General features: G+C 41.2%; 1 protein-coding gene across 9 annotated transcripts in view; it reads left to right on the top strand.

Moving 5' to 3' along the window:
• The window catches only part of GLIS3 (GLIS family zinc finger 3), a 537331-nt gene that overhangs the window by 462505 nt on the left and 53065 nt on the right, over positions 1–21761 (top strand). For all 9 annotated transcript variants that reach the window (XM_055087181.1, XM_055087186.1, XM_055087184.1 and 6 more), the window contains one exon: positions 18127–18295. In XM_055087181.1, the coding sequence (XP_054943156.1) occupies positions 18127–18295 (169 nt within the window). The remainder of the gene's footprint in view (positions 1–18126; positions 18296–21761) is intronic.

Raw genomic sequence — 21761 nt, 5'->3', positions numbered from 1 at the left:
GCCAAACAGCAAAAAATGCCAAAAGAAAAGGAAGCTGTTCATCAATTAGTTAAATGTAAAATCTGAAGTGTTAAGGTAATTTAATGAAGATTAACAGTTGGCTAAATGGCAAAAAGAATTTGGAGTCGTTCCCTTAACATTCTATTATACAAAATCAAGAAAATATTTGTTTAAAGGTTGTCAAGAACTTATACCTATAAGTGCTAGTAAATTGATTTATCATAGAAATATTTTGATGGAAACCTGTTGAGTGTATATGGGTGCAAAGGATCAAAAATAGTTTAGCATGAACATCTTGATTTTTTAGAAACCACAATGACTGGGGACTTGTGGTTTGAAGAAGTCATGGTTTTGAAATGGAAATTTTAAGTGGCTAGGAGACAGTGATTTGTAAGATTCCAAGGTAGGAATAGTTTGCAGAGCATTAAGGTGAACAGGGAAGATGGCAGTTCTGACACATACAAGTCTTGCAAGTCTCCTAACATATTGGCTTCCCTTATTGAAACAAACTTTGCAGTTGATAAGACAGAGTTTGATTGGAAAGGATTGCACGAAAATACTTTTTTTTCTTTGGAAGAAGATAGTGCCCCAAGTTAAAGCAGCCAAATATTACTTGAGGTCACACTGAGGAAGATTTTAAATTGAGGTGTTTACTTGTCTACTATTCTGAAAAACCCAGGGCTCCCCAACCCTGCTCCTGGGTTAACCTGAGAGTAATTTTGTGATCTAACAGGGAGGCCAGGGCAGTGATGAGTAATTCTCAAGGATGGCTCACTTATATTTTCTGTGCTTTTGTTCAGAAGTTCTGTAACCCAGATAGATAATGCCCCAGGCCAGCCTGTAAATGTAGGTGATTTATCTGGTAATCTGAGGGAGGAGTATTTCATAGCCAGTAGATCAAGGTGTGAATGCCACACTCAAGTCTAAATGCCTGTGTAGATCTTCCCATCAGCGCCCTCAATGAGCTAATAAAGTGGATAAGCCTATAATTAATGAGTCTGCAATATCATGGGCAGCCTGGACCAGTGCCTGGTCTTGGCAGAGAGTCCATTCAGTAACAAAGCATGCTCTGGGGAAGAAGATCTGTCCCGTGAGTGATCATAAAAATTACGTCTCCCTCCAAACTGAAACTGTACCACAGACTCCATAAAACATGGCCTTTGCAAATGCCCTTAACCATGAAGACATCACAGAGGCCAGTGTGGTTGAGATATTTGAGTCCCACAGAAACCACCCATGAGGTGAAGAGCTAATGCAACTGGAACAAGGAAATCTGCAAGAATGGGGGGGATTTTATTGTTACCACTTCTATTGGGTTATAAAATAATGATGTTTTAGAGCTTATAAGTCCTATTGAATTATCCCAATTTTGAATGTAACTAGATTTTTCAGGAGAAAAAATGTGTTATGTTCAGATATCATAGGGGATTGTAGAAAAAAATCAAAGACTTGTTTAGGGCAGGAATTTTTTTTTTTTTTTTTTTTTTTTTTTTTGCAGTACACGGGCCTCTCACTGTTGTGGCCTCTCCCGTTGCGGAGCACAGGCTCTGGACGCACAGGCTCAGTGGCCATGGCTCACGGGCCTAGCCGCTCCGCGGCATGTGGGATCTTCCCCGACTGGGGCACGAACCCGTGTCCCCTGCATCGGCAGGCGGACTCTCAACCACTGTGCCACCAGGGAAGCCCCTAGGGCAGGAATTTTTGAAGCCGTGTAATAGTCGGTCCTCCGTATCTTCAGATGCAGAACTCAAGGATACAGAGGGACTTCAGCATCCAAGGATTTTCGTATTTGCCGGGGGGTCCTGGAACCAATCCCCCAAGGATATTGAGGGATGACTGTATTGTCATTCCCTTCCCTTCACCTCGTTACTAGAAAATGAAAGCTTCTCTCTTACAATATCATGACTTTTTTTTTTTACAATATCATCACTTTTTAAATATATAGCACTGTATTAAATCCATACAATATCTACCATACTTCAAGAAATAGTTAATGTTACATTTTAATGTAATGTTTCATACAGTATTTAGCATACTTCAAGAAATAGTTAATGTTTCATTTTAATGTAATAGTTAATGTTTCGTTTTAATGCATTTTCTGCATTCTTGAGTTGAGTATATTTGCTATCTTGGGACAGCTTGCAGAGTTGCAGGGACTAGAAATAGTTTCATATAAATGTGCCTCATATAGCCTACTCTCAAATAGTGGTTGTTAATTCAGGGACATTATTAGAAGGTTCTAAATTGGCACACAAATTTCCCAGTAGGTTAAACTTTATAGGAGAATTGTGAAGATCAAATAACATGATCTATGTAAAAGTCCTTAAGAAGGCATAGTGCACTGTAAAAAATGCAATAGTTATTAATTGCATTATTTTCAAAAGCATTGCTTTGTTTAGAATTCACAAGAGGTGAAAAAGGGACAGAACAATTTGGAACTGGTGTTGGACCAACACTAATGGGCCAACACCAAGAAGGAGGCAGATACTGGGGTTACAGAAAGGATTTAAAGGGAAACGTTTGACAATAAAGTCACTGTCAAGTCTCTTTGATGTTTCCTTAAACTGCTGTCAAAATCTTGCATTGTTTTTGTAACGTCTCTTGTGTCTGTGGTTTGTCCAGAGATCGCATTGGATCGGTGAGGGTAGGAGCAAGCCTCATCCTTCTCTGTTGTAGGCACTGATAGCTTTAAACTATAGATTTCGCCCTCCCTGCCCCTGAGCCCGGCCTTTAGTAGGCATTATATCACCTGAAAGACTTATGAGAATAGGCTGCTGGGCCCCACCCCCAGAATTTCTGATTCAGTAGGTCTGAGTGAGTCACAGAATTTGAATTTTTTGCCAGGTATTTCTAACAAGTTCTCAGGTGACACTAGGTGTGTCCAGGGACCACACTTGGTAAACCATTGCTCCGGGATCATAAAGTGTGGGGATGTGACTTTTAGCAAAACATGATCCGAATTTTGACTGGTGGAGTTAAAATAAGAATTGCCCGTAATTAACTAGATGGGGGGAATCCTTTCACAATGAATACATATAGCAAATCACCACGATGTACACTTCAAATATCTTACAATTTTATATGTCAGTTATACCTCAGTGAAGCTGAAACAAAAAAAGAAGTATTTAAAAATGAAGCAGGGCTTCCCTGGTGGCGCAGTGGTTGGGAGTCCGCCTGCCGTTGTGGGGGACGCGGGTTCGTGCCCCGGTCCGGGAAGATCCCACATGCCGCGGAGCGGCTGGGCCCGTGAGCCATGGCCGCTGAGCCTGCGCGTCCGGAGCCTGTGCTCCGCCGCGGGAGAGGCCACAGCGGTGAGAGACCCGCGTACCGGAAAAAAAAAAAAAAATGAAGCAAATTTATCACTTGAAAACAGCTTGATGGAACTCTGTCCACAAAAGGGAATTTTATGATATTGCTGATATGCTATATATTTATAATGATAAATGGAATAATGCTGCTCCGGTACTTACAATTAAATAATTACAAAGATAATAAAACAGAATCAAATAGTGGGGAGCAAAATGCCCTGCAGTGTATATTTCTGTTTCTTATTATAGTGACCCTATAGATTGATATTAAGCGTGTCCTCCCACACCAGAGTTATAATGGCACTGCTCATATTTTGGTTAAGAATAAGATCTTATAACCAACCACCCAACTAAAAAAAATTAAATTCTGATTCCCAGCAAGCACAGGGCACATTTGTATGTATGCAGCTAATGTTAGGGACTTTATATGTTTACAGGCCGCCTAATTTGGTGCTTCAGTTTTCCATATCCACTTATTCCCTTGTATTCATGTTAGTTTTTCACACAAGATTAAGCTGAATTATTCAGTTTTATAATATGTACAAGTTTTTGCTGTAAAAATATTTTTGTGGGTGAGCAAAAAGAATTCCACACCTTATGGAGGAGGAGAGGAAGGTAGTGAAGCTGGATGATTATAGTTGTGTTCTCACTGGGCAAAGTCTTCATTGCCTTTATACAGTATTTCGCCTTTCTCTCATTTTATGTTATTTTGTTGGCGCTCAAATGGGGTGTGGGAAGGAAAGGTTGGATCTACTTTGAAGTGTACCCCAAGCAGGTCTTAGGAAGCAGATAGATGGCAGGATAGAATTCAGGATAGAATTTGTGGAATGAGGAGCTAGTAGCTTTTGTGATTAGGAAATTATGGTCCAAACTTCTGGGTCCAAAGTTTTGACTTTCTGCTCCAAGGAAAGAGGGAAAGAGGTAGTTATGTCTCTTTCATGTGAAGAATAAACAAAAAAGAAACTGGACATTTTCAAGGTGTTTGTAGCCACAGTGAAAGTTCATTTTTTACATTTGTATGAGCACTGAAAATGAATGTTAGGAATAGCATAAAACTCTAAAGTGAAGGACATTACTGCATTAGCTTCAATATTACTTGTCATGTTTTGCTGTTAACAGTAAAAAGGGAGCATATTGCAGGCATTGTATAAAGAGGATTTCGTGGAATTGACCCATTCCAGGCCACCAACAGCACTGACTGCAAAGACTGACTTTTATAGTGTCTTCCTCAATATTGTCAGAGGATTATCTGCTCCTTTCAGGTGCCCTGGCCATGTCTTGAACCATTAACGCTTCTCTAACAGTAGGCATTTATCCATCAGAAGTTACAGCTGCCTCCTTGGGGTCTTAATTTTCCTACCTAAGTTTCGAGGCTGCTCTAGCCTCACTTTCATGACATTGTTTCTAGTTGCTACCCGAGTTTAGCTTCTTGGACTCCAATCCTGTTCTCTCTTAGTGAACTTAGCTGCTCACATCTGGCTTCTGCTCTGACTCTCATCATCTTTGATTTAAGAGCTGAGTCCTACCCTAAAGATCTGTTAACACCTAGCCACATCCTAAAAAGCCAGGGATTTATAATCTTCATGGAACCTTTCTCTGGGGATTTAATAAAAGGTCTATTCCCATGTTATAGGAGAGACTGCAGAAAGTAAACTACCCAGTTGACCCTTGAACAAGGCGGGTTCAAACTGTGCTGCTCCATTTATACATGGACATTTTAAAATAGTAAATACTGCCATACTACACAGTCTGTGGTTGGTTGAATTCTTGGATGTGGAGGAACTGCGGAGACGACTGCGGATACTGAGGGCCAACTATAAGTTATACATGAATTAACACCTGCATTGTTCAAGGGTCAACTGTATTCATTATTGAAAAGAAAAGGGGATAAACTCTCATCAGCGTGCATAAGGGTTTGCTCCTCAGACAGGTTCACAGGGATGCTTATCAAGTTTTCTGAGAAATGGACACACTTCGTGAAAATGAATTGCATCAGCTGCCCCAGAAGATTTTGCATTTGGTAAAATAATGATCTAGGTTCCATAGTTCTGAAATACTAAGACAGTTGGGGGTCATATCTACACAAAAGTAAGGATAGGCAATATTTAGTGTCTCTTTTCTTAAGTCACATTACTGGCCACATTTTGTACAAGCCCCCTGATCGCTGTGTAGCCAATCTATGCTCAAATAGAACATTTATAAGCGGAAATGTTACTTCTTCCTCTAAGTCAAATTTATTTCCCTCTTACTGAGATAAGTTACTGATCTGACATACATTAAATGACATACAGAGTGCTCAGAACAGTGCCTAGTACACAGTAAGTGTTCAGCATCTATAGTTAATATTATTACTTTTATCCAAATACCAGAAAAATATATATTATGACCCTGCAAAGCAGATAGGAAACAGGTGCCAAAAATTACCCACCACTCCCATTGTTTAAGGAATGGGGAAAATATGGAAGCCTAAACAAATTGTAAATTTAATAAGCATCGTTTAGTAGAATAAAAGAAAACTAAAATACAGTTCTTTATATTTTATATTTCAGTAATTTGCCCAGTAGTTCACATAGCATTTTTTAAATTCTACTGTAGGTCTCTAGAGAAAAACAAACTGGAATCAGAAGCCCACTGATTCACTTGGGTGGCAATGCACCCAGAATCACAAAGTCCAAATTCTGTTTTGATGGGTACCAGTGTTTGTGTATTCAAAAATGACACCGTTTTTTGTTTGTTTTTGTTGTTAATAGGCCAGTGTGCTATGACAGAAAGAATGTGGGGCTAAATCTGAGCCCCAGTCCTGCCTCTCCACTCACTGAATGTTTAGTTTGGGGAGGTTACCTTTCCTCTTTGTAAAATGGTGGTAAGGTTACTGATTCCATTCTCACTAATTGTGAGAATTAGGTGAGTTCACATATGAGAGTTCAGTACACTCCCTGCCTCTGTTAGATGCTCAGTTGATGCTCCTTTCTTTTTTTTCCTTCCTCTTTGCTTAAAAGCTTAGAGAATTACTTACAAACCAAGTCCGTGTCTGTGACAGGGACTAGAACCTCTTCTATCCATTCCTTTTAGTACTGGGTGCTACTACTTGGAGTTTAGAAATAGCTGTCCTGAGATAAAGTATTCCTTCTGAGAAGAATTCAAGTCAAGATGAGGACTCAGAACTCCCATATTCTAAGACCCAACTTCAGATCTGTACATTAGACATTTTTCGATTGCCATAAAGATTAGAAGTATACTTAGGCTGGTCATTACAGAGTGGAAAGGTGCCTGGTTGATAAATGAACTTAATCAACGTTGAATCTGTGAGGGTGAGGTAGGTGGAGGATAAAAGAAATAGGATTGATGACTTTGACCAACACAGTTTTACACAATCATTGTGTTGACCTTGCTGAGGTATAACCTTGGTCCCTCCTGATGTCATTTTGTAAATAGACTCTTCCAGGACATGTCATTTTTCTCAAAATACACTACAAGGTGTCTAGAAAACTATTCTTGACTACTTGCTTACTTCAAATTGCTTTTCCATATTTCAAAACAGTTCTCCAGTCTTTTCATGAGGGTTCTTAGTAGTTAACATGCAACAGGTAATGTATAACACCATGGGTCAAATCTGGCTTGCCTGCCTCCTGTTTTTGCATGGCCTGAGAGTTAAGGAGGGTTTTAAGATTTTTAAATGTAAAATGTAGAAAAGATTTTTAGCCTTTAAGTGAGAACAGTTGCTCAAAGAATTGAGGACATTGCCTCTTGCCTGCAAAGCCTAAAATATTTACTATCTGGCCCTTTATGGAAAAGGTTTGCCAGCCACTGCTTTGTATTTACATCTGGGACATTCATCAATTACTGAGAGAGATCAAGGAAGCTTACGGCTTCCATGTATTTTTTTTTTTTAACATCTTTATACTGTAAAACAGTATAACTGTTTTACAATAGTGTGTTAGTTTCTCCTTTACAACAAAGTGAATCAGTTATACATATACATATGTTCCCATATCTCTTCCCTCTTGCATCTCCCTCCCTCCCACCGTCCCTATCCCACCCCTCTCGTGGTCACAAAGCACAGAGGTGATCTCCCTGTGCTATGCGGCAGCTTCCCACTAGCTATCTAATTTACATTTGGTAGTGCATATATGTCCCTGCCACTCTCTCACTTCGTCACAGCTTACCCTTCCCCCTCCCCATGTCCTCAAGTCCATGCTCTAGTAGGTCTGTGTTTTATTCCTGTCCTACCACTAATCTCTTCATGACATTTTTTTTTCTTAGATTCCATATATATGTGTTAGCATACGGTATTTGTTTTTCTCCTTCTGACTTACTTCACTCTGTATGACAGACTCCAGGTCTATCCACCTCATTACAAATAACTCAGTTTCATTTCTTTTTATGGCTGAGTAATATTCCATTGTATATATGTGCCACATCTTCTTTATCCATTCATCTGTTGATGGACACGTAGGTTGCTTCCATGTCCTGGCTATTTTTTAAAAATATTTATTTATTTATTTATTATTTATTTATTTATTATTCTGGCTGTGCCAGGTCTTAGTTGCAGCATGTGGGGTCTTTAGTTGTGGCATGCATGCGGGATCTAGTTCCCCAACCAGGGATCCAACCCAGGCCTCCTGCACTGGGAGCGCAGAGTGTTACCCACTGGATCACCAGGGAAGTCCCTGGTTTCCATGTATTTAATCATATTTTGTTTTAAAAATCTTCTAGTACATAAGGTTTTGTTGATCCCTGTAATATTTTAGATTTAGCAAATATTTTAGTAGTTTTCTAGTCCATGGGTTTGCAGAGATTTTTATAAGTCCCAGTGCTTAAAACAGGTCACAGCAGAGCTGTTTTAGTTGAAGGGATCCAGACTACTTGTACTGCCCATTGCCTAGCATTCCTAGTCCTCCCTTGGGCATTCTGTGGAACCCCGAATATAGTGGCTTTCAAATGGAATTATCAGCAGTAAAGTCCTCATGTTGCAAGCAAACACCTTCAGATGCAGCCTGGGCCATGGTGGGAAGGTGTAAGCCCTTAGTGTTGTGGCTCCCCCTTAGGAAGAAGCTGCCAGAAGACAGGGAAGATGTGGTTCTGGTTCTGATGAGCCCAAGGGTGACAGAGCAATGAGAGGAAGCAGTCATAGTTTAATTCCAGCCAGGTCTGTTTTTCCTAAAAAGAGAAGAGTCTCAAACCCTTGACTATCCAGGATTATGTTTTCTAAAATCCATGTCTGTTGTAGATATATGTTAATGTCCAGGAGAAAAGCAAAAAGTTGAAATATTGAACTTTAGGAACCCATGTGGTCACTTTCCAACAGGAAAGATGCTTACTTCCTCAAAAATAACTTTCTACCAGCAACAAAGATGCTTGAAGTTCATATAACTGAAGACTGAACTGTCCATTCCACGGGTAAAGAAAAGCCTATAAATTCCTTGAGAAAGGTTGTATGTGGGCATAAATTCAGGATAACATGTAAATGACTTATCAGAGTCTATCTTGAAAGTAAACTAGGAAGAAATACTGAGTATCTGAAGGCAAAAATGGGAAGAGTGTCCACTTCATGGGCAAAGTGTGAAAAAAGAGGGAAGGGATTCTCTGGAATCACAAGCAAACCAAATTCTTCATCTATGGAGGTTTTCCCAGGGTTAGTGGTAATTGCAGGCTTCAGTTCCCCACTATAGCACAGTTCCCCAAAAGGGCTATTGTAACTCCGTCGTACAGAGCTAGGAAAGGGAGAGGTATCCTGGAAGAGTTCAGAGTTGGTAAATCAGCTCTTGAATTGGCTGAAAGAATATTGCATTAAAAATTGGATTGGCTATCTGTGCTAAAAATCTGTTTCCAGAAAGCCTTCTCTGTGAAATGTTTTCAGAAGTCACATGAAATTAGAGTGGGTCGAGTTGTCTCAGCAGTATCTGAAAGGGAGGAAACATCTTTTGTGGTTAACATGATACAGGTAGGAGATAGCTAAGGGATGAATAATGAGGAGTTGGAGAACCCAGTATGTTTTTTTACTAAAATTTCTGTTTTTTTGACTGAGTCAGACTTTATTTCCAAAAAAAGAGATGAGGAACATTCCTGTAAGAACTTCCAGGAATGGTTGTCCATTCCTGCTCCATCTTTCTTCTTTCTTTCTGCTCTCCTACTCTGCTCAGAGTGGGATAACATAGCACATTGTGTTTTATTTCCTTGGGGAGTCCACCATCTTGAAATCCAGGCAATACTGGATTTTTTTCAGAGTTGTCTGAGTTGATTGCTGGTTCAAATTAGTTTAATGACTTTCGGTATAACTAACTCTCTGCGAGCGAATAAGTGTGTAGGTTGGGAAGTGAAGGAAAGAAAGCTAAGGTATGAGATTTGAGGTTAGATATGTCATGCATTGTCTGGAAAGACCCAAGAGGGCTGCGTGAGATGCTGGTCCCAGAGAATATGAGATAGCTTGCAGGTGATGCCGTTCTACTTGTAACTAACTGTCTGTTCTGAAATGCAGATGTTTTAGAAGCTTTTCCTAACATGAAGTTAATTACACCTGGTATTTCAGAATGTTTGATGGTAACCTTTGGCATTTACATACATGACATCAGCCGTTATCTTCTAGTTGTATTGCCATGTATTCCAGAAAGGCATGTAAGCATGTATCCTCTTCCAAAAACTAATAACTTCTTTCCTGGCTATAAATCCAGCTGCATGATGTGGAAATGTAATTGAGCAGCCTACATAGATGTTTGGAGCTCATGTGGGAATATCTATTTGTAAGAGAACCTGAATATTCATGTAACTGTCCAGACATCAATAAATTTTCATTTTACCTTATTTATTTCTGTTCCCCAGTGAACAGCAGCACTCTTAAGCTCAGAGTTAATAGGCACGTTCTTCAGAGATGTACCCTCTCTTACCTTAATAGGACATCTCCCTAACGCATTTGTTTATCGGTTGCCAGGTAGCTCTCCCATCAGGTGACATGAGTATGTTTTCTTTGTCTTAGTGCACAGGTGACAGTTACCATTGTTTGCCATCAATTAGCTTGGGGTAGCATGTCAAGGATGTACAGGTGGTGTCACTTTACTCTGACAGCCACCCGATCCGGTTGAGAAGGGATTGTTTCATTATCCTCTTATCAGGGCTGCTGGATGATACTCTACACTGCAAAGTGGGAGAAAAAAAAGACAGGCAGAAAGAATAGATTTTTAGGGATTGGCAATGTTAAAATTATTCATGCCTCAAGGAGAAGGGAAAGATTAGAGAGCTGACAGGGCAAACCCTTAAGAAGCTTCTTTTTCCTAATACAGATGGAATACGGAATGATACCCTTCCTGATGGAGAAAGAGAAGAGGGGGGAAGTGCCCAGACATTAGGAGGAAAGAAAAAGAGGAACTAGCCCCTTCTGCTCATAGCGAGCAGGCAAGGATTAGCTGCCATCTCTCTCCCATTCTCCAATTAGCCTGAAGTGCAGCCTTCCAAGTGACCGTACCGGGACCTTTTCCTTGCTAGAAAACTCTCTGGTTTGTGGATTTAGGTCATGAGAGCATTTTCCACTGAACAACAGTGCAACTGAACGGTTTCATGGTGAAATACAAAGAACTGCAGAAGGTATTGGGACACAAGTTTTCATTATTGAGGACCAAAACTCCAGTCACCCCCCATATTGGTCATTTTCTTCAGAATGACTGAGGGGAAGTCTTTTTTGAATTCTGAAAATTAACCACGGCTGGATCTTTATGCTGTTGGAGAAACAAACACAAAGAAGTGCTGAAAATGTAAAAATACTTCAAGATAAACTAAGCTTCAAGGGGGACAATTGTGTTGACATTTTAGTAACAGCCCATTTTCGCTCCTTAATGAAGTCCAGTCATGCATGAAAATGACTTATCTTTTAAACTGAAACGCATTATGGGTTGTAACTCAAAGGTGTGTATTACTCATGTAAAATAAAGTACAACATTTTAACCCTATGAGGATTCTTTCACAGGCCCTGAACACTTTACACCAACTTGCATTAGAAAAGTTGAACAAAAAATGCTTATTATTAGAGAGTATGATGTATATGCTCTTCTGCATTTTAAAATGACTCTAGTTCACAGTTTATATTTATATGCATCTTTAGGTAAGAAGCCATTCTTTATTGGAGAGTTACCATTTTGGAGCAACATGCCTTTGTCTTCTCCATCCTGTTAATTATAGGAATAATTACAATAATATAAATAGGCAAGGAATAGCAACAGTGGTTTGTTGAGCACTTAACCATGGTCCAGAAACACTTAACACCATAGTGTTAAGTGTTAAGTGTTTCCTATATATTGTATAATCCTCCTCGCCATCCTGTGAGGTATTATCCTTATTTAAGATGATGAAACTGAGCTTAGGTTAAGTGACTTGCCCAAGACACATTGCTAGTAATTGGTAAAGCTCAGATTCAAACCCAGGTCCATCCGACTCCCAGTGCGTACTCTTTGTTCCTTTAATAACCACCCTGACATTATCGCTCCTGAGGGCCCAATTTCTGGTAGGCCAAAGTAGCTAAAATTTTCATTGCAGTTCAGTCATTTCCTGAATCCTTCCTAGGTTCAAATTTCTCCTGGAGGGAGCCTTGAGGAGGAAAGACAGAGACAAGATTGAGCTCACCATTTGAATGGGGACTCTAATTCTTCTTTAATATCTCTGTGAAAGCCAGTTTAGCCTGATTTCATTGATTAGTTTATCCCTCTGTACCCAGACCCTGCAAATAATGCCCAAGAGATGAGTAGTGAGCCCATACCTCTTCCCATGTACCAGCCACCAAGCATTAAATGTCATTCCTCTGTGTCCCAACTGTGGCACTGACTATAAGTGAATTCACAATTTATGGATAAGACTGGTTCCCCCTGTCCTATGAGAGCAGGCCCTCTATGAAGTGCAACACCATGGCTTTTCAAGTAATCATAAATGACTCCGAAAGCATATTTACTGTAACTGCTAGGTGGCAACAGATCTGCCCAGCACATCTCTTCTTCATGCATTATTGACAGAGGCAGTGGCCTTTCAGCCCACGACATCAACATCATGCTCGCTTGTGGTAACAGGTGCTTATATCTGATTGCTCATGAAGAACCCCTCCCTGCCTTCCTTCCTTCCCACCAGTGGATCGACATGCTCCTGACAAGCATCTGGAATCTTTATTTCAGAAAAAGCCCATCTCCTACCAGCTGTTTGTTTTCCAAACCAAATAATTCAGTTAATTTCTTGCCTGAGTTAATTTTCAGAGCTGGAAAATTTCAGCCACGTTGAGGTCACTTTAGTGCTTTTAGGGTGGATAGAAGCAAAAATGGGAATCTACTTTTTGGATCCTAACCAGCATTTTGGTGGTTAAAACTACCCGTGTGTATTGTGTGTGGTGGCGGAGGAGTGCCTAGTGACTCCAAGCAGCCTTTACAAGTGGAGTATGCAGGGGTTCTGATACAGCATCAACACTCTTATGCCTTTGTTTTTGCATCCGTCTTGCATTTGAGAGGCAATATAGTGTGATGGTTAGAGGCATGTGATCTGAAATCAGGTTTCCCAAGTTTGAATTCCAGGTCCACTACTTACCAGCCACATGACCTACATACACCAGGTAACCTAATCAAGAAACTGATTAGGCCTCAAGTTCCTCAATAGTAAACTGGAGAAAGGTTTGCAAAGTACTAAATAAATGTTATCTATTGAATCTGGGGCATGGGGTAGGCAAGAAGATGAAATACAGCAGAGATATGGTCCAACACCTACTGCTCAAAGTGCAGTCCCCAGACCAGCAACCTCAGCATTGCCTGGGACTTTGGGAATTTGATAGAAGTTCAGAATCTCAGCACTTGCTGCCTCCAAGACCTAGTGAATCAGAATCAATATTTTACCCTGGTGAATGGTTTGCAAATTAAAGCTTGAGAAGCAGGATTGTAGCTGCCCATACAGTTTTGAACAGAAATATGCCCTCCAGTTGACTGTTTTTAATATGCCTCAGACTGACAAGGGAGGTCTTCTTCCCTGCCCTCTAAAACGATGAAAACATAGTCATGAAACAAGGCCTATGGTAGCCTTCCCTGTCTCTGGGGATGGGCCTGAGACAAGTAGACTTCATTTCAGGAAGTTTCCTTGCCTGAAAAACTCCTTGCCTTTCTCTAGTCACACAATGAATGCATGATAGCTGAAGTGTCCCCAAGGGTGCCCTGTCCATACCCATTAGACATATAGATTAATTGTTTTCATTTGGATAGAGAGAGCGCTGCCGATTAACCCAAACTAACCTGAGCCAGTTAAAGGCTCGAGCCTAGAATGCCCTGGTCCCAGTAGCTGGTGAGATGGCATCTGGGGACCACACAGATCAACAAATACTGCTTTGTCAAAATTAGGAAGCCCAGCTGAGTCACCACCTCCACCTACCTCTCTAAGGAGAATGGGATGAGGGACTGTAGTGAGCTAAGCCCCAGAGAGAAAGAAAGACTAAAGCAGCAGGGAGGCCAGCTCCTGGTCCTCTGCTGGAAGTAGGGCTCACAAATTCATCTCAAGACCAAACTTTTATTTCCTTGGGGAGTCCACCATCTCTTAATCACAAATGCAATAAGAATTTCCAATATGTTGTTCCGCCGTGCCTAATCAGTTGTACCAGCTACCAGTCGTCAGCGCAGTCGAGAGGCTCAGTTAAAAGCCCTCTTCCAGCCTTGAAATCAACACTGACCCCTGAGGTGACACTAGACAACGAAGGCCGCCCCCGGAAGGTAGCCTGTGTGTGCTGGTTGATTTGATCACAACAGTTTTGTTAATATTGCCCTAGATGCTGGAGGGTTCAGTTCTCTTCCTTATGCTTTCATTGATAGGCCTCATTGTATGCCCCATTAGTGGAGTTTGGAAAATCATTTTGAGTGTGTATGGAAGGAAACTTTTCCTTTTGTGAATGACCTTACACTTGCATTCTGACATGGAGATTTTCTTCCTGAGGTTAAAAAAATCACTTGGCAAAACCTGAGCATCTGTCTGTAAGTATTTGTTGTGGTGGGCAGGTCTGTGTGAAGGTCTCAGGTATTTGACTTCAAACATTAAGAGACTAGCGCCTGCCTGGTACAGAGTAAGGGCTGGAAAATTGTGTTTGAATGAATGAATATTCTTAGACTATAGTAAAATAGAATCCTGGATGTATGACTTTGATAGCTGGAAATTCCGAGAAGTCAGTGTAGTAAGTAAGAGGCATTTCCTGTGCCATGGTGGCAATTTCGAAGAAATGTGGATCTTTGGTAGAGGTCAAAGGCAATCCTACTGAAGCCACTGATACCTGATTCCAGAGTTTTGTCCATTTTATATGAAGGATATGTGAGATGGGAGTTGGATGAATGTTGGAAAGCCATGCTCTATTGTTACTCCCTCTGAATCTCTGGTCATTATATTGGTCCCAGGCAACATCCACAAACATTGCCCTGGACTCTGCGTGCAAAGTGCTCTGTGTAGACACTGAATTATAAGCCTCTTCTAGCTTATCTAACCAGAAGAGAATTTGTCTTACATTTCTCATCCCATTTGTTAGAATATAGAGGCAAGTCCCAGGCTTCATTTTGCTGACAGGTAATTTCTTACACCCTACGTAAGAAACTGTTTCATACACTTTTTTTATATACTTTAAATTGAACCCTAAAGCCTCCCTTTCTTCCTCTTGCGGGGTCTCCAGTCAAAGGGTCTCTGCCTGTTCCAGTGTCATTCACTGGTTATCGCAGTGGAAGGAAGGGCTGTAGTTGTGTGTTTGACTCTTGGTCAGTCAACACGTGACCTCAGCACAGCTGGAGGGCATGTTTCTGAGCCTTCGGCCCTAAACCACACACCTCTTATGTCCCACCTCACATCCCCTTCACCACGTGTTCCTACCAGCGGCCATTGCTATGGCAACCAGGCATAACTTGCCAGCACCTCCCCTCACCTGCACTGGCTTTCTGTCCCCAGGCTTCTCTGATGCCCTGGTCTTGGGCATCTCTGAGAACCTTTAGCCACTGTGGTGCATGTGCCTACTTGGAAGTGTGAGAGAAGTAACACCCTTTACCAGTGGGGAACAGGAGTTGGTAGATAAACAGGAGTTGGTAGATAAATGTTCCTTTCTGTCCTTGTCCTACTCACGGAGCCCAAGACGGGCTCCAGTGGCATTTAGATTGTGTTCATCTTTGTTTAGTCAACAAACATGAATGACGTGTTGGAGACAGTAGGCACCAAAGGTGTCTGGTTCACTAGTCTATCCCAGAACCTGGCTCAGTGTCTGCCACATGGTAGGTACTCCGTAGATATTTGTGGAATAATTGGCTGCTGAGAGAGGAATGAGAAGAACGCAAGTAACTCTGCACACACGGCAAAAATATTAAAATAAGTACAGAAAGGTAGAGGACATTACAGGCAAAAGCATAGTAGCATAAATTGCCATGACATATTTGAGGTGTGGTCAGTTGTCTGATTTGGCCAGAGTTTAGGGCACATTTTGGGATTTGGGGGCACAAATAAGATAGTGTGTTAAAGTGTTGAACACCGTTTGATGTTCTATATTGGTAAGTCTCAGTATTTTGGTATAATGATTTATAGAGGTCTGTTCCCCTCATTCAACTGCAACCTCCGCAAGGACAGGGGCGCACATATTGTAGAGTGGCTAGCATGTAGTAGGCACCAAATAAATATTGAATTTAAAAATTAATGGTTGGAGGATAGATGGATGGATGCATGATGATGGATGGTTGGTCCTGGCTATTAAGCGGGCTGAAGGAGAGGACCTTAACCAGGCCTAACTTTCAGTGTGTGGTAGGCTGCACACAATACCAAATTTCCCAGCCTATTTCTTTGCAACTAATGCAAAAACATGGCTAATATAGCTAATGTAGGCCTTTGGGAAGCAGCACATTTTCTACTGAAGCATAGAGCAGAGCACGGAGTATGTACACCAAGTTTCTCTGTTGCTCATGGGTTGTAAACAGCAAGGCAGCACTTCTCTGTGAAAAACACACACTCATATATACAAAAATACCTCCAGCGGATAATAAGTGATGGGTGCGTTCAGCAACTACAACAAAATAAATAGGAGAGCTCACGTTTCTACATTAAGGCAGAAAAAAGTTAGCTGTGCTTCCACAGTGTCTCTGTGACCTTCTTATTATTCCATTAGTTTTTGGAATAGTATATAAAACACCAAGCTTCATGCTGACAAACACCATATTGAAACTATTGCCGCAGTCAATCCCAACAGCCTTCTCCCGTGGGTAAAATTATTATTTGGAATACAAGCAGAATGTGGTTGCTTGAGCAAGCTGAGCATAAATGATGTAGTGATCCATAAGGTGACTCTAGCGAGTTTGCAAATGTGCAACTTTTCTGGAGGCTGACACACAGCAGAAGCTCTGCATTGCCCTTTTGAGCTGATAAGCATTTTCTAGTCTCACCACCTCTTCAGGACTTGGAAGACTGTGGAGGATGCAGGCGTCTAAGGACAAGAGTTAACCTGACACAATGCTGACTTACCAAAAATAAAACCTTCAAATGAGATCACACTCCTATCAGTAGCTTTTTGAGCGCGAAGATGATAATTCTGCTTCTTCACGAGTTCCTTTAAGTACTTGAACTCTTGTTCCATTGGATTAAGCTTTCAGGGGCTGGGTCATTTGGGGGTATTAACTCTATCCTGGAGAGGTTGGAGAAAAGTGGTGCTGGGCTAAAAATACAGCTCCCTGAACTTTTAAACCTTCACGTCTCTTTGATTATGTGGCTTCTTTTTCTTAATCCTGAAGCTGGTTTTTAAAATTTTTTAAAAATCCATTTATTCTTTGATATCAGTAGAGTAAGTTCAAAAAGAGCAAAGATGGGTATGAAGCTTGGCATAGCTTTGTATAGAGAAGGAAGTTAAAGAGAGTCAGCATAATGATGCTGGTATGATTGCAGCATAATGAGACGTCTGCTGAGTAGATCCAGGCACTGAGAGAGCTTCTCTGATAGTGATAGACTCCGAAAGTGACAAGCCCCAGTTTCTTCTGTGACATGGTACCAATTAGCTGATCTAAATGGGCACATATTTAAGTTTGAGGTCACGTACAGTTCTCAAAGGCCAGGCTGCCCCCAACAACGAGGCTGTAACTCACTCTCTGTGTCATAATAGACAACAGCGGGAGAAGATCCCGGAGCTGTTTTTGAGGCCCCTTTTCCATATTTTGTGGTGTTGGGAGAGGAGTCATGTTTGCTGAAGACTAAGTACATTTATCCATCACACCATTGGGAAATGCCCAGGGTCGGTTAGACTCTGAAGTTAAAAGAATGTAGGATGCTTCACTGGTACCAGGATCAGGGGAAGCTCTGTTCTCATTACATTGATTTAGCAGTGACACAGAGACTGGGCATGACCCACAGCGCCTCACTGCAGCACCGAGAAGAGGAAGAAGGCCTGTGTTGTATCCTTCTGGGTCAGCAGACCGCATATTCTGTTACCTGACTGTCCTCCCCTGTGACTGAAAAGTGCTAATACAGAGACCTTCGCCCAGGTGCAGACATTACAAGATTGGCTAATTATACAGTGTCCAGACAGGGAACTTGCCGGGCAAGGCAGCTCGTATGAGACGAACCGTGAATGTCAGCCTGGAGCGAGCTGAACATGGACTCCTCAGACAGCAGTAAAGGCACATTAGCCGGGGAACCTGTTCCACCATGAACACAAAAGCTGTGTATATCCAATAAGGGGAGAACTGTTCCCTTAAAACCACCAAAGAGAAAAACAAACAAGCTCCTAAAATGTGCTTGCTGTCAGCCTTCAGTATTTAAAGAGTACGTGCTTCATTTGGGGCGCGGTCTGATGCTTGTTCTCCCTTGATTTCAGCTTCAGTTTTCTCCAGCAATCATTCAGGCCGAAGCGGGACAGCTGCTGGGGCCATGCCAACCCCACATCCTGTCAGTCACCCTTCTCCGGGACGTAATGTACAGGGGAGCTCCCGCAACCCCTCCTCCCAGTTACCTGCACCCACAGCTGCGGACACGGGAGCTGAGAGGTAAGGCCATCCGTCTCTCTCTTCTAATAGGTGGCACCGCCAAACCTCCCTCCACCAAGAAGAGCTTTGACAGTTGCTGAAGTTTGTTAATAATCCATTGGTGGGTTGAATTACCCAAAGGTGACATTTTAAAAGTACATGCACAAAACGCGTGAACAGAATATCTCATTATCTGTTTTATTTTCCATGGGAAAAAAAATAAAGATACTGGCAATAGCCCACTGAAGTGTCTGATGCTGGGGAAATGCATCAGAATGTTCCTGTCATTCCTCAGTTTGTTTCAGGGACTCAATTTTAAGGTAATGTCCCTACAGGTTGACATGCTTTCCAGATGTAAAATGGTACCTTCAGCACATAGATCAGTGGTGTTATCTTAAGTATATAGCATAAAAGGGCACAGGATTTTATACGCACTACCAGAAAGGGGCTGTTCACCGAACACTTTATGTTGATACCACCCTCATAAAGAGTTTCTGGGAGAAAATTTTTCAATCTTGACACTTCGGTCCCTGTCTTTGGACTGCCCAGCCCTCCAGTGGTGTGGACAGCGTGCTACTTCTTTCATTCTCCTCTCCACTCGTCATCTGGCTTGAATTGGCCTAGACATCCACGGAAAAAAGTTCTTGTGGGCACCCCTATGCAATCCTGGAATAGTAGGCATTTGGTAGACAAAATAATGGGTTGAATAGGCAACAGGAGTAAAGGTATTGAATCTTTGATTTCACCAGCAGTCTGTGGTTTTGTTGGTGTTGGCCTGGTCTAGGAGTTTTTTAATGTGTTTTTAAGTCCACTAAGCCATATTTTTAAATTTTATGCCTACCCTTTATTAATACATCTGTTCATTTAATAAGCATCTGTTGAATACTTGCTTTGTGTCATACATTTTGCTGAAGATGAAAAGATGATTAAAACCTGGTCCTGCCATTATAGGATTTGGTGGTGAAGACAGACATGCAAACAATATATAGTAATGCTGGTTGGATAAATGATGTATCAAAGGTGCCACAGGAACTCTATCTCTGCCTTGGGGACGGGGAGAAAGGAAAGACAAGAGTGATCTAGGCATTACAGGAAGATTAAGGCTCTTCCAGATGGATAAATGGGGAAGAGCATCCAAGGTCGCCAGAGGAACATATGTAAGACATGAGACAGGGAAGGACATATGGCGGGAGCAAGGTGCCAGTAACTCAGGTGGCATCATCAGGTAGACATGGCGGATGAAGTCAGGTGAGAATGGGTTGGCCCATGGGGAACAACCACGCTGAAGATTTTACCCCTGATCCTACTGGAAGTGAAGAACCATTATAGACCCTTTATTAGGAGTGAAACACATCAGATTGTCATTTTAGAGAAGGAACTCAGGTGACAAGATGGTAAAGTAATTGAGGCTTGAAGCAGGGATGAAAGGTAGGGAAAATAAGAAGGAGGTTATTATAGAAGTCCTTATGAACAATATGAGGACCTGAGCTAAGGCAAAGCAGTAAGGATGGAGAATTTATTCAAGGGCTATTAGTTAGGAGGCAGAATCACTAATTATAAATATATGTGTGGGGTAAAGAGGAGGGACCAAAATTCATTCCTGAGTTACAGCCCGAGACATCAAGATGGAAAATGGTGCCATTAACAAAGGAAAAGAGGGTGTTGAGTAGAGGTGAGGGTGGGAAAGAAGGAGTGATAATAAATGGACTTTAGGGTTTTGACTTTCAGGTGGCTGTAAAACGTCCAGGTGGATGTGTCTGGTAGGCAATTGAAGCATGGATCAGAATACGTTAGACTTAATCCTAACACTTCTATGTACATGGTTATGTGTAAACAAATTATTAGCCTTCTCTCACAGGATCTGTCAGCAAAGCAGTGCAAATGATAATCATCTGTTAAGTTCACAGACTTGCCAGTTGTTGGATGTATTTCTATAAGTTCAGATGAGCTTATTCATTTTAGGATTTTATTTAGTTCCCAGTTGAGTTTTAAATGATATTATCCATGGGCTTTTCATCATCCCATTTCATTCTGCCTGACCAAATATCATACCCTACAAGGTAGTGAAGCTAAGAAACCATCCATAGGGACCTCCTCCTCTTTGTCTCATCTTATTGGTAGTTAAAAAGACTCTTTACAAGAATATAAGAAAAAAGTAATCTGTGTGTCTTCTTTTTTGTACACAGCCTTTAAAAGAATCAATGTAGAAAAAGATTTTAACCATTATTAGAGTCAAAAACAACAACAACCCAAACACCTGATTAAATCCCAGCTCTCACAGTTGCTAATTGTTTGAATGTGTTCCTTGGATGCTCCTGCTGCTTGGGTTGTTTCTGGTTTTGTTTTTAACATTTCATTTTTTTTTTATCTTATAATTTTTTTTTTCAATTTCGTCTTTTGAATGTTGGTAACATTAAAAAATTTCAAGAATGGCACCGTGAACACCCATATACCCTGCACCCATGTTCACCCATTGCTAACATTTTTCCACCTTCTCTCTCTCTTTCTGTCTCTTTCTTTTTCTGACTTGAGAGATCCTTTATTTGTCTGTTTGCTTGCTTGCCTGTTGTTTCTGAACCAATCTGAGAGAATATCAATGAGCTTTAACCCTAATTCCTTTAGGAAAGATCTAAGAGGGACATTTTGCCTACATAATCACAATGTAATTATCACACTCAGGAAATTTAACATTGATAATGTATATTGTCTAATATGCAATCAATATTCAGATTTCCCAAATTGTGTGAATAAAGTTCTGTATAGCTAGAGTTTTTTTTCTTTTCTTTTTATGATCCAGGATCTAAGGATCACAGTTCTCATTTCTTTTTAGTCTTTTTTACTCTAATGAAGTTTCCCAGCTTTTAAAAAAGTCATCATCTGCTTCATTATTATTATTATTGCTTTTTTCATGACATTGACAGTTTCTAAAGAACTGAGATTTATTTTGCAGAATGTTCCACAGTTTGGACTTTTCTGATTTTTTTCCTCCTTAATAAACTTGTTCGTTTTGGGCAGGAATAACACAAAGGTGATGGGGTGTTCCTTAGCTCTTTTGAGCCTTAGTTTGCACTCATGGGGAATTCGGATTAGATGAACCAAAGCAGGTAAGGCACCTAGCTTGTTACATGGCATGAGGACAGGCAACCTTCGCATGGCTGAGAGATTCAGGTTTCTAAGCCAGAGGATGTTGTCAAATGATTGCAGTGGCTGATAATATAATCATGGAAGGGAAAATGGAGAGGCAGAGGAAGGTGGTGTACTTTGCATGGCTGGGTGAATGAAGTGGATATTTTCAGTTTTGTGGCTTTGCCTTTTTGCTCTGCTCTCCCCACAGGATGTGAGCCCCATTCCTATGCCAGCCCAACGGGCAGGAGCAAGGGCGTGGAGGTTTATCTCTTCCAGTCAGGTTTGGAGATGAGGATGACTGGAGAAACAGCCCTGAATTATTCACTGTGTTTGCACTAATGTCCAGCATAAAAACACTAAG

This window comes from Physeter macrocephalus, chromosome 9 (genome assembly GCF_002837175.3).
Source record: "Physeter macrocephalus isolate SW-GA chromosome 9, ASM283717v5, whole genome shotgun sequence".
Taxonomy (NCBI): domain Eukaryota; kingdom Metazoa; phylum Chordata; class Mammalia; order Artiodactyla; family Physeteridae; genus Physeter; species Physeter macrocephalus.
The sequence above is the reverse complement of the archived record's forward strand: the minus strand, read 5'-3'. Positions and strand labels throughout refer to the sequence as shown.